This window comes from Nannospalax galili, unplaced genomic scaffold, assembly GCF_000622305.1.
Source record: "Nannospalax galili isolate Female #2095 unplaced genomic scaffold, S.galili_v1.0 scaffold336, whole genome shotgun sequence".
NCBI lineage: Eukaryota > Metazoa > Chordata > Mammalia > Rodentia > Spalacidae > Nannospalax > Nannospalax galili.
The window spans coordinates 4,136,858-4,150,538 of record NW_008343385.1 but is presented as its reverse complement, the minus strand read 5'-3'; the positions used below and the strand labels follow the sequence as shown (position 1 = coordinate 4,150,538).

General features: G+C 40.5%; 1 protein-coding gene across 1 annotated transcript in view; it reads right to left on the bottom strand.

Annotated features, from left to right (window-relative positions):
* The window catches only part of Slc35f4 (solute carrier family 35 member F4), a 293,950-nt gene that overhangs the window by 11,111 nt on the left and 269,158 nt on the right, over positions 1–13,681 (bottom strand). Inside the window, exons 3-4 of the mRNA XM_008839517.3 lie at positions 12,739–13,036; positions 7,867–8,086 (exon numbers count right to left, since the gene is read on the bottom strand). Coding sequence (XP_008837739.1) covers positions 7,867–8,086; positions 12,739–13,036 — 518 coding nt within the window. The remainder of the gene's footprint in view (positions 1–7,866; positions 8,087–12,738; positions 13,037–13,681) is intronic.

The window sequence follows — 13,681 nt, the reverse complement described above, 5'->3', positions numbered from 1 at the left end:
AATAATTGTGTGACTACTTAAAATAGGGTTAATAAAACACAGTATTCATCCTAATGAACTTTAACATGGATTTACTGTTTTTATAATATAATATTTATATTTAGTTTATTGTATATAATCTATAATTCTGGATTTAGGGAACTATGAAAAAAAAGTACCCCCACAAAAGCAAAAACAAAATCCTTGTTGAGAAACTGATGAACGTGTACGATTGTTTCCAGGGTGAAGACAGGAAGGAATTCTTCCTTTTCCACACTAGTCATTATTAAGAAATAGATGCATGAAGAAATTTTCACTCTAAGTTTTCTCAAGATGAGAATTGAATATGGCTAAAGATGACATAATTTTATAGCAATTCAAAATTATAACCATAGTGAGCCTCTTTAAGAATTCTATTACTTATTATATTCAAGAGCTTGTGAACATATTCACCTGAGTTGCTTAAATTGACATGTCAATTACACCAGTGTCTATTTTAATTGCTTTCATGGGGAGAAGCATTTTTCACTTTAGGGGGCCAGATAACACTGTTAGTTAAGTTCAGAAAGCATGAAAATCTGGATATAAAGGAAAACCTTTCCCCGTGGTATAGGCAATACTTTATAGGATATATAGTAGGTTCCTGGGGCAGAGAAGATAAGTTAAATCATTTACCACATTTTAGTTTAATATTTACAATAATCCAAATGGACAAATTCTCTATGTCATATTTTAAGACATTCTCAATATACGTCTGATGGACACAGCTGGAATTTAAGGAATAGATCCTAGCTAATCTTGAAAACACAAGAATGTGTTGGGTGGAAGGCTTATTTGGAGCAATTGTTTGGATGACCCCAGAATGGCTCTGCTTGACACCATTGGTTTAAACTTCAAAGAGCAAATACTCTAAATGTTCAGATAACAAATACCCTAAGCATGGGTCTGAGTCATAGGCATTTTCAAAATCAGTTGTGAAAGAGCAGTAGCTTGTTCTCAACAGAAACACATGGATGACTGTGCTCAGCACATAAGACCTCTCCATGAAATGAATCTGTGCTCAGCACAAGGGACATGCATCTTTAGGAAGGCAACATCTTAAGAACTGTGTCAAAATTTCTCATATGTGCTCATCCACACTGTGACTACCAAGGACAACTTCTAGTACATGAAACCTCCTATGAGAACATCCTCTGCCCCAAATGGCCCATCTACTCTAATCCTTCTGAAAGGGTATTCTTTTCTGATAGGTTACTGCAGTTTCAGTCTCTTAACCAACCAGAAGTATCTAAATAAGGTGAGCAAACCCACCATTATTACCATTATCTGAATCTAGTTTGGGTGAGAATATTAGTGACCATTGTAACCATGAAACTGACAAAGCTTCCATTTTTGACTTCCTGAAGATTTCTGTCCTTGTATCCTGGTGTGGCCACCTCAGTTAAGTATCCCAGGAAGGGGATTCATTTGACCCTCTTCCGAGCATGCTAGTGACATGGCCATCTGAACAAGCTACTTTCCTCTGCAGGCTGGCCTTTGGAGACTTCTTGGTATTAACTTTCAGGGGCAATCAACAGGGAACTATGAGGTCATTGGAGCTTGTTTCTGAGGTCCAAAGAGACATTTGGTGATGCTACCATGCTCAACATCGCTCCTAGTCCCATGTGAAAGCCAAGCTTCCTTAGCCTTTCAAAGAAGCGAATGGCCAGGAACCATCTGGGTTTGAGCTGTGTTCTCTTGTATCCTCATCTGATTCCTTTTTCTGTACAGGTCCTCAAAGCCACAAGGGTCTGAATCTCCTTGCATCATCCTATCCACTGTGTTTCCCATTCACAAATGTTTTCCAGAATTATTATCTGCCTAGTAATATCATCCCTTTTAGGGTCCAAGTCATTGAAATGAACCTTCAATTCAACTCTCTTCCTACAGTGTTCCTATGGGGTTCTTACAGATCTACATAAGTGATTGTAGCCCAACCGTGTTTCACTGAGGCAAATCCTGGTTTGTGAAGCTGGATGAACATGAGGATCTTCACTGTTCATAGTGAACCCTTGAGCCCCAAAGCCAACAATGGCAGGTTTCAAACTAAATGGTTCAAAACTACAGGTCAGACTTGAGGCTGAGGCACAGATTAATAGCGTGGCCAGTGAAGGCTGTGCTGATGCAGATTTTACTTTTTCCCTTGGGTGGATTTAGGTAGATCCATTTTCAAAGAGCTTCAGAATTCTTCAACTTCTGCATGTATTATATATAAGGTTCTATGAAGAATGATCTCTTGAACTGATTAAATTGCACATGAGCTAGAATGTGAGAAATAAAGGAGATATGGTGATCTACATGTATTATCAAGAGGAAAAGGACAAGTTCCAAGAATGTTGGCCAACTCAAGGGGTGCTGGGCACTTGAATTTCCAATTCCTTCACTTCTATTTTTATGTATATAAAATCCATTTGAAAATTATCTCAAAAGAAGACCTGGATAGAAATGAGGGAAAGAAATCCCAGAAAGACTTGAAGGGTATATGTGGAGGGTAGACACAGTACACCGTGATGAAGTGGTGATGGATCCGTTACGGGCATCAAATCTGACAGCGATCACACCCCAGCTGTCGCCTCTCTTGGCTCTATTCATAAGTCATTGTCCTGCCAAGAGGGGCTGAGATGGATGAATACACTGTCCATCCTCTGTTACTTCTTCTGAGAAGCATGAAGGCTCCTGGTAGAGAAGTCTGCACTGTATGAAAATGAGCGGTCACCAAAGGCGGATGGAGACCAGGTCACCTTGAATCTTATCTTAGTAGGCAGTATTAGCACATGTCAATGGCAGCTCAGCGACAGCTCAGGCTGCTCTAGACCCCCGTTGGCCCAGTTTAATTCAAGGTACAGATTAAATAACAAAAGATTCAGTTCAACAGACATTCTCCAATCAGAACTGACTCCTAAAGAGCCACAATTTTTGATGTTAAGTCCTTGGGAACCACATACAGGTGGAAAATATTTGCTTACCTCAGGGACACATTGAAGGAACATAAATTCATTCCTTAAATCTGCTGAGAAAGTTGGAGTCTCCGATCTCCAATTTTCTCCCATTTTCCAAAATTTCTCCATTTCACCCATTTGAAAATTTAAAAATTGAAATAATAATACAAAATATAAGGGAGGATCAAGATAGCAAAGAAATGTTTCTGAATTTCTTGTCTGATAGCCAGTCATCACTGGGATGAATAGGTACTAGTGACAGAACAAAGAACTCCCAGCCAGAAGATTCCCTGGAATGAACCTTCTTGTGTTTCATTCTTGTGGTGCTGAGGATGGAGCCCAGGGTCTGGTGTTTACTAGACTAGCACTCTACCACCAAATAACTGTAGTGGTGGTTTCCCTGGTTCTCATGAATTTAAGAAATATAACAAAATAAAACAGGATCTCAAAGATAGGAAAACACATTCAAAGTTGCAAGAAGTGGGTCATGACTCAAATATTTTTGCAATAGTTTAAAAACTATGATCTACTAAAGTTTACTAATTCCCATGGAATAATAATAAATTAGCTATAAGCAACTACTTCAGAAAGAATACCGAAGATTACCAGTAAACTGGTTGAAATGACTTTATGATAGAAAACTAACGCAGTAGTTTACTTTTACATTCAGTTGGTAGTCTAAGGAAACAAAGTACTATCAAGTATATCGATACACTGTGTATTACCCATTACTGGTCCAGATAAACCTATGTTTACTGATGTCATTGCTACTTAAAATATCCTTTATTCTGGCTATGGTGCTATTTTGACATGAAAAAATAAAGGAAGGCCACCACTATTCATCTTAAACAGGATCATTCTTGGATCAAGGCAAGTGAGAATTTTTATCCAATGACTATCTGCTTATAAACTCCCAAAGTTTTGGCCTAAGGCAGAAAGAGCAATATTAATTGATGACTGAAAGCAGTCCTTCGTGTTGTGTTTGTTTTTTGGATGAGTCCAGTCGAGTGCCATCTGGAGGGTCTAGGTCTTACACTATTTATGGATGGAGGCAGCAGAAACAATGCTTAGGTCTCCAGTACTGCATTCACCTTCTTTTAATTTCTCAAATGACCTAATGACGCATGTGCTGCATATGTCTCGAGAGGAAAAGAATTGCTGATACATCAAAAGGCAAAACGCTGAAATGTTTCCACACTTTTCAGATTCCGCAACCTGGTTGTGGGCATCATTAAAATTTGCATTTTGACATTCTTCTAGAATGTGGCATTGAATACCTTCTAATGTTTCACAGTGAGAAAGGAAGTACTTTCTATCATTGAAAAGAAAAACCCCTGACTTCTACCAGCTGCCTGACACTGATACTCTTTTGCTATCCCTGATGTCTCAATGTGTGAACAGATTTACTAACAAGTACTTGTTGGCTACTTAACATTTCTTCTTTTGGGCTTTATACCTTAAGGGGCTGTATTACTTATCTGAGGCTCCTGGGACAAGTTGCCACAAAGTTGTCCTGGGATCCAAAAATTTAAAATCATGCAAGGCCACACTTCAAAGCGCATCTTTAGGGGAGAATCTATTCCCTGTGTCTTCCAGATTCTGGAAGCCATCCTGACACTTCTGCTATGTGATTGTGTATCTCCAATCTCTCTATGTTCACAGTGTCTCCTCTCTTCTGCATCTCTTATAAGGATACTAGTTTTTGGATTTAGGACCCACCCTAGTCATGTAAGATTCTCTTCTTCTCAAGATGACTAAGTTAGTGATGCCTGAAAAGACCTTTTCCCAATTAAGGTCACATCCACAGGTTTTGGAAAGTAGAACATGGGTAGATCCTTTTGGGAGCCATCATCGACCAAATTTACTGGGCATATTTAAAGTAGGAATAGTCAGTAGCTTCTATGAAGATTTCTTAAATCTTTGATTTAAATATATGCTACGTAGCTGATTTTTTTTTTCTTCAAGTGACTTGAAATAAGCATTGTACCTTTTAAAATGTAACATCTTAGCCAGGCAAGGTGGCACAGAACTTTAGTTGTGGCACTCAGGAGTCAGAGGCTGGCAGATCTCTGTGAGATTGTGACCAGCCTGGTCTACATAGCCAGTGCCAGTTCATCTGGGGCTACAGGGAGACCTTGTCTCAAAAAGACCTAAAGAAGTAACCTCTTGTGTCACTGAGATCCATGGTTAAGTGCGTCCATTCATTCTAACACAGTCAGTTTTCTAATAATGAATGTACTGATTCACTTTTGGTTATCAAGATGCTACTGAAAGAACAGAAAACATTCCATATTGCTACTTTCTTCTTTTTTCTCCCTCGTGTCTTTATGAGTTGTCCATGGCCACAGTGAAGGGAAACGTAAACATGAATTCATTCATTATATCTTCAAATATCAATTGAGCCCTGACTTTGTATTCTACATTATTCAAGGTGTTGGAAACAGAGGTGACTGACTTTATGGGTATGCTCAGGAAACACACACACACACACACACACATACACACACACACACACACACACACGTCCTGCATTGAAGTCCCCACACTTAGTTTAATGTTCTGTCATTGCCACCTTAAAATTATTGATAAATTTTAAGCAAGTGCTTTATATTACAATATTTCACGAGGCCTGAAGACTGGTGCGGCTTGTCCTGAATGGCACAGTGAACAATATAGGAAAGGTCCCTGTTCCCACAGAATTATCAAAGCCCTACATGGTAGACAGTGAACACTAGTGCTCCTGGTGTAAGTACAGGATGCTGGGCCCTTTGATGCCAAATCTAAGATTAGCCAGTGAATATCTACCTTCTAAAAAATTAATATGATTCAGTTTCTTATTTTGTCCCAATTAAAACTATGTTCTTACTGCTCCTATCAAACTTTTGTTCTGAATTGCTGAGTAGTGTCTCCCAAAATACAATCAGAATTTTGCAACTGGCTATTTTTTTTTCCTAAGTTTTTTCACATTATCCAAACTGGCCTTGAACTCCTGCACTCAAGTGATCCTCCTACCTCAGCCTCCCAAGTAACTGGGATTATAGGCTACACCATTACACCTGGCTCTTAATTTTTTTTAAAGAAAACTTTCATAATTAATGGTCATCAAAAACTTTCTATATAAACATTAATTTCAGCATTTGGAAAGAGGCAAGAGTCTAGGAATCACTGTTAGCAGGGAAATAGTTGGGTAGCTAAAACACATTTCATATCTAATCTTAGATACCTCTTTCAGAGAAGAATAAATCACGTAATCATAATACTCCAGCAAAAGGCTACTCATTTGAATTTTTTCTAATATTTATTTATTTATTTGTTTGTTTAATGTGTTTGAGTATATTGCCTACATGTATGTAAGTATCCATGTTGTGTAATGCTCACAGAGGTCAGAAGAGGACATCAGATCCCCTGGAACTGGAGTTACGGATGGTTGTTAGCCACCACGTGAGTGCTGGGAACGAACCCAGGTCCTCTGCAAGAGCAGCCAGTGCTCTTAAACATTGAGCCATCTCTCCAGCCCCTAAATTTCTTCCTAAAGAATTATTTCCTTGATATGGCTAGGGGCATGCCAGGTATGAGTGAGATCTGGCTTCTAAAATCTGCAGTTTCTGAGCAATCTATTTCTAACATGGAGCAAATGAAAAATATGTTGATTGATCCACATGCCAAGCAAGATGTGCCTGCTGGTGCAAAGTGGCTTGACTATTATATGTACAACTGACAATTTCCAATTGGATTTAAGGCCCACTCCTCAGGGAGGAACACACAACTGGTACTTCAAAACAGGCTAACCTGTAGGGGAAGTTAGAGCCTCAGTGAGGAAGCCACTACAATTGTTTTGTTTGTTAGAAAGATGTGATGCATCTGCTAAGGTATCTTCCAAGCAGTTGTGTTCGCACCCATAGGTTATGTTATTACAGCAGTCAGTGTTCATTTAGCTGTTCCTGCTTCTTTTCATTTGTCTTTATAGGAGGAGGAATACCAATGAGATGGGCCAACAGCCATGTCTTGGAAACAAATGATGAAAAGGCCCAAGAGTTCAGTATCTTGCCACAGTGGAGGGAGGCTCATTCTATATCTATGTCATTCCCTCTAAGGTACAGGGACTCTTGAGAAGAGGATGGCAGAAAGAATGTAAGAGCTAGAGGAAGGGGTGGAGTGCTACATAGAATTGTCCTCCGACTAGCAAGCTAGACTGGCAAGCTACAGACACTCCTCCTTCCCAAGCTTCATTGCACCTGCTTGCCTAGGATTATAAACTTGACTCTTGACCTTCTGCAAGAAAAGGAGGGTCAGGGAGTGTCAGTCACCCTTCCCATCCAATCAGTTGGCCCTAACAACATAAGAGGGAGGGACTAAGGGCATATAAGTGGAAAAAGCACCGTGAGGCATGCTCTCGCCATTTTCTGTGGCTTCCAGGAGCTCACAGAATCCAAGCTTGGATAAGGACTTTCCAGCATGGCCTTAAATGGGGGCACCCATTCTTCTGTAAGTGACCTCTTACCCACTGCTCTGTTAGTAAGTTCAATAAACTCACTAGGATTTTCCAAAAAGAAAAGAAAAATATGTTGATCAAAAAAAGCAAACCATAATCTTTACTGTGGCTTATTTTCTCAGACCCTTCTTTCCTGAGGACAGAAGGAGTTGATCGGGACATTAATTCTAAAAAGGGAACTTAATTTCTCAGTCTGTTTCAGTGCCCACTGTTGTTTTCAACTGACTCCACAGTAGAAACATCCCTGTCTCTTTTCATTATAGTGTAACTGTTGGGAATTCCTAACACATCGTCCAATTTCAATTTGTGTTCAGAATCAGTGGGAAAGTTTTAGAGAAACTCCATGAACACAGCAGCTCTGATGGCAAAACTTAGGAAGCAGGGAGGCACCGCGCATAAAATGGAGTGTGCCATTACCCGCACTCCCATGAACCTGTCTTTCAGCACAATCCACGACAGCAAGAAGACAAAGGCTTTGTTACAACAGAACAGAGCAGAGACGTCAGTGGCCGTCAGCTTCTTTAAAGCCAGTAAATACAGGTAATTTGTCAAAGTCCACAGAATAGAAAAAGGAGCAGTTCTTTTAAGAAAGAGCTTCAGTGTCAGACCATCTTCGCCAAAAATCCGACTGCATTCCCTAGGAAAGAAAAAGAGGTTAATACAGGTACTCCTGGTGACCCATCTTGTCTGTCTGACTTTTCATGGTCATTGTCAGGCAAGAACACAAACACTGAAGTCTATCACCCATCTCTGGAATGTACTGAACCCAGGTCTGCCACCTGTGGGTTTCAGGGAGCACATGGATTCCTTGGCAAGAGCCCACAGTTGCTCAGCACAGAGCAGGGCTCTTTTCTTTCCACATTCTCTTCAGATGGCCAGCCATTCTGCTGCTTCTGAACATTCTCAGAGAAGCCTGGAGAAAACCAGAAATGGGTAGTCACCTAAGCCACTAGCTACTGACAAGGTTGAAGCTTCCCATGGTGCAAATGGGACAGGACCAAGATGGCGGCTACAGTGTAATGGACTTCAGGTGACTTCCAGAATCCTGTGGAATGGGGAGCCTCCTCATGTCTTTGAATCCACACATATCTTGGGATTTAGTTATTCCTGAGGAATCCTGCTTCTTTCTAAAGTCTCTGCTCAGTTGACAAATTTATTTTCCTGCCAGTTTTTTTTTTTTAAAGACAGAAAAAAAATGAAGGTTTCTGTGATAATCCTTAAAATTGTTTTAAAAAATAAGCATGAAAGTCAGGTTGTACTAAACAAACATTGTCCGTTTCAGACCAACCATCTGAATTTAGTAATAATCTCTTAAATTTTTGTTTGATTTTTTAAAAAATTAAACTATCTCATGGGGCCATTATAATCAAATGTTAAGCTAGTGACACACAGACAGTGACAGCAGTGATGGATGAAAGCACGTACAGTGCTACAGGCTGAAAGCAGGCGTACTTCTGGATGAACTCACCTCAATTTTGATCATGAACACTCAAGTATCTACCAGACTATCATTTGACAACATCATATTTTTAAAGTAATACAAATATTCTGTTCCAGGCAACAATTTACTAAGATTTGTACATATTTATAGTAGATACTATATAGTATGCATAGTAGGTACATACTCTAAACAATACAGGTACTAACCAGTTGAGCTGCCTTACCGAACTGTAAATCAAAGTAACCTAGCTAGGGTTTGCCTCACTAAACAAATTCGCCAACCATTGAGGTGGACCTTGGAGTGAGGCTCTATCAACGGCTCTAAGCCAAGGGAGCAGAGCCTCAAATGTCAATTCTCACAGTAAATGTTTCTTTCAAGGCTTGAAGGATGCTGGGATTGTAGGTCTGTGGTTGCAGGAAGGTCAAATTGCATTTGACTCACCCAGAGCCTTGTACTGTGGTTTGGCTTTCATGTGCGATAGAATGAAAAGGGGAACGTTTTCATGAAAGGAAATTGAGATTTCTCAAAGGTAGATTTTAACTTGACAGAGACACAACCTCAATGAAGGGAATCAATATCCTAAAGGCAAAGTCTTCGGTAAAGCACAAGAAGTCCCATGTACTCACACACACGGAAAAACTAAGGGCCCCACTGACACCCCCAGCCATAGAGGCAGCTTCACTCAGCAGGCAAGCAGCAGTGTTGCTAGACCATCATGGGCACAAGGTCTGTTTGCTGTGGGTTCTGGGGGAGCTGACCCATGTAAAAGGCAGTTGAGATTCCTGGGTTTATGCTTTTATCCACAACCCTTGGATTCCTTTTAAATACATATTTGTAAGAACCTATTTCTGATTGAATGGTTTATTCTTTCTTATTTCTTACCTGGAGGCCACCAGGTAAAGACTCTCAAGCAAAGCCTGGGGGACAGGTGAGAGAACACCCAAGTCCCACAGGGAAGAGTGCAGAGGGATGGAGAGGGAGGCTCCCGTGCAAAGTGCTGAGAAGGCGGATTCCTAGCACAGTCTGTTCTCGCCTGGCTGGTCCTGTCCCACAGGCATTCATTCCGTCCTGTTTCCCTTGCTTTTCCCCCTTCCTCTCGTTGCTGTCTATATCCCCATTATAATTACTGTTGCAGAAATTGGAAATACTTCCCCTTGTCTAGCTACGTGTTGGGTGACTTGTATGAAGCTTTATGTGATGTAAGCGTTAGGGGCTAGGAAATGTGAACACTGGAAGAATGGACTTTTACAAAGAAGCAATGAACAACTCTTTGGGATGATGAGATCAGAATTTCTGAATAAGGAGTATTGACAGATAACAAAAGTTGGAATGAAGCTTAAAAGTGGGGTGGCGGGGGGCAATAGTAACTTAATTATGCTGACCTGTGTACCTGCAGCTGCTAGTTACTGAGTTCTTTCTGTGGTGCCTGATGGAGACTAGTATAGCTTTGACTCTACTTCATTCTTTCTAGGGAATTTTTTCCCTAATCAAGTATCCTTGTTAAAACTATGGTGAATAATCTTTTTCCTGTAATTTTCAAATGCACCCGAGGCACTTGAATTCTGGTAGCATGTAACTGGAATAACTGAATCTTCAAAACCTACTTCCAAATGGACAAGGCTTACCACCTAGATTTGATGCTTTATTGAAAATTCTTTTGATGTTAGTGATAAAAAAAACAACAACCTGAAATACTTTCATACCACTCATGAGAAAAACAGTCAGGGACCTGGTGTTATGGGAAAAATTCTGTTTCTAGTCTTACAGGCTAACTCGTTTTTCCCTTGTTCAACTTTGAGAGCTTTGAGAGCACCTTCTCAGCAGATGGTATTAATGAGTCTGCAGGGAAAAAGAGATCAAAGATCTAAGAGTTTTCTGACGTTTACCTCTCCTCATTCTCACTGGAGAACAGTCCTCTCAAAGACAGAGATCTTTGCTTCACAATAAAAGCTCTTTGATTGGATTTCAGAAATGACCAGCTCTCTCCACCTGCACTAGGCGGAGGCATCTTGTCAAGGCACAGATTCTTCAAACTTCAGAGTGAGTCCAACTTGAGAAATGTGAAGAAGATGAAGCTCATTCCCCAAACAGTATTTCTGTCCATGACTGACTGTTGTAAATGTATTGTCTTAGATAAAGCAGTGTGGCTGGCTTTTAAAGTGCTCTTAAGGTACTTTCCTTCCACTAAACATTTTAGTGTTTTTATAACGTGTATCTAAACCACAGGAGCTAAGGGTAGAGTACACATGTTTTCTGGTACACACACTTATTTTCAAATAGAGATAGTTACAGTCTGATCATCACACTATCCTTGCTATCATTTATTAAACACCAACATTAAAAACCAAAGGCCCCAAGATAATGTCTATTTTCATGAAAACCAAGTATAAAATATCTTTAACCATCACAAACAGTTATGGGACTCCATTCTTTCTCCCCAAACAGGCAATATTTATTTTTCATTTCTTTTTTTAAATAATTGAATATTCATGGTCACATATAGGAAACCAGCTCACAGTATGACTTCACCACCTCCCACATTTCCAAGTTAGTGACAAGAAATGGAAGTTGAAGGTAAACCTGTCACCATCAGTTGAGTTAAAGTCTCATCTTACAATGCACTCATGAAAATAGTCCCTTTTCTTGTTGTTGAGCATAGGAAGAGGAAAGAAATTTGTGCCTTGTATAACAAATTTGCTGTTATTCTGTGATGAACAAGTTGCTGTGATCTAATGAGGCCCGATTCTTCTCAGAGATGAGAGGGGTTATTGCAGATATAATTCCTTAGCGCGGGACATTTCCTTTCTAGCAAAGGAGCTGTGTGTGTGTGTGTGTGTGTGTGTGTGTGTGTGTGTACGCGCGTGTGCGCACAGAGGCCATAAGACAACCTTGGCTGTCATTCCTCAATCACCATTTACCTTGTTTTTTGAGACAGGGTCTCTCACTGGCCTGGAGCTCACCAAGGAGGCCTGTGACTTCCAGAGATCCTCCTATCTCCACGTCCCCAGTGCTAGGATAACAAACATGCACAATCCATTTTTCAAATGGGTCTGGGAATCGAACTCAAGTCCTCATGCTTGCAAGGCAAGCACATTACTGGCTGAGCAACCACCATAGTTCACAAAGTAATTTTTACCTAAACATTGCTTTTGCCCTCTTCAAGTGCTGTACAAGGCTGACATTACCCCTGCTGGCTCCCTGATCACTCACAGAGGGGGCTGCAGACTAGGATCACAGGACTCCCAAGTAGGGCAGCCACCATTGCTCATGTCTACTAAACAATGACAAGGCCTGTGTGCCCCCACCAGCAGAGTTTGGCATCTCCTCAAGTTGCCCAGTGCCAAACTTACCATCATAGGAAACAAGGCCAATCCATTTGCTAAGGCACTAGAGCGTTGTGGAAATTGAGCAAATGTTTCTGTTGTAACAATTAATTTTACTAATATGAATTTTTTTCTCAAGTTTGAGATACTCTAAAAATATGACCTTCAGAGGTAAATCTGAGTGTAAATCAGAGTTCTATTAATCCATATCTGTTTGATCTTGAGCTAGTGTTTCAATCTTTCTAGATCTGCTTCACCGTCTGTTCAAATGGAGATAATAAAACCACCAGAAAATGTAGTTGCTATTACCACTATGATGACATGAGAGAGAGATGTCAAAGCACTAAGTCAGTGCCTGGCATGTTTGAACACAGTGCTTTTAGAGGGGACTGATGCCTCTTTACTGCCAACCACAGAGCCTGCTTCTCCACCCCCAACTCATGTTTCAAAGAGATGAAAATATGCATATTTATATAAAACAGATTTTCAAACGCCTCCTTATAGACCTTACAACGCAGAACCTACCTGAATTTTTTCATTGGAGATTGCTTTTCTTGAGCAGTGGCTAGATGACCAGAATAATAGACAGGGAAAAACATAATGTTCCAGTTTGTTGAAAACCACGTCATGAAAAACGGACAGTAGAAGTTCTTATAAGTAATTTTTACAATTTGTGTGGTTCCAACCCAAGATGATGACACTGACAAGATGATCAAGAGTCCCCAGATGGCCTTCAGAACCACGGACATGCAGGACAGGCAGCGAGCCTTGATTCTGTTTTCTTGGCTGCTGTTCTCAGGATGAGTCTGTGTCCCATCATCCCCTGAAAACAGGAAACGAATACAAACGTGAGGAAGCCGGTTGTCAAACAGCAACCAAATGTGTCGGCTCCTTTAAGAAGACGGATGCACCTGGAAATTTGATCACAATCACCAGTGTTTTTCTTTTCTGCCGTCATCAGAAGAGACATGATTCCAGCTCACTTTTTATCTGGACTCTATGCTTTGCATGGTCCAGCGTGAGTCTGGGCCCCACCCAGTGCTTGAAGATGCTGCTGCACGTGGTCAATGCTGTGCTACTCTTTGGCGTTCTTTGCTTTTTCCTTTAAAAGTATTCTACAGCTTAGCTTCTAAAGTGCCTGGTCTCGGCCGTGTGACCTGCCTCCTCTATTCCCCTGTGAACAGATGGGAGGCTTGCTTCCTCCTAGCAGGAAGTCTGAGAGGCATCACAAACCCTCACCAGTTCTCTTTCTCTTCCTCTCTGTTATTAAAAGTTGGAATTTCCAAAACAGTCTCTTCCAGTCTCTGTTGAGGTTTCCAGCAGAGCTGAGCCAAAGGTTCCCTATATCCACCAGCACGAAAAGTAAAAAATATATATTTGTTTTTATATTTTGCTGAGATAGTCTAAAAAAATGCACTACTACATTGAAAATCAGTGTGTCCCAAGGCCAGGGTAAATCCTGACTATA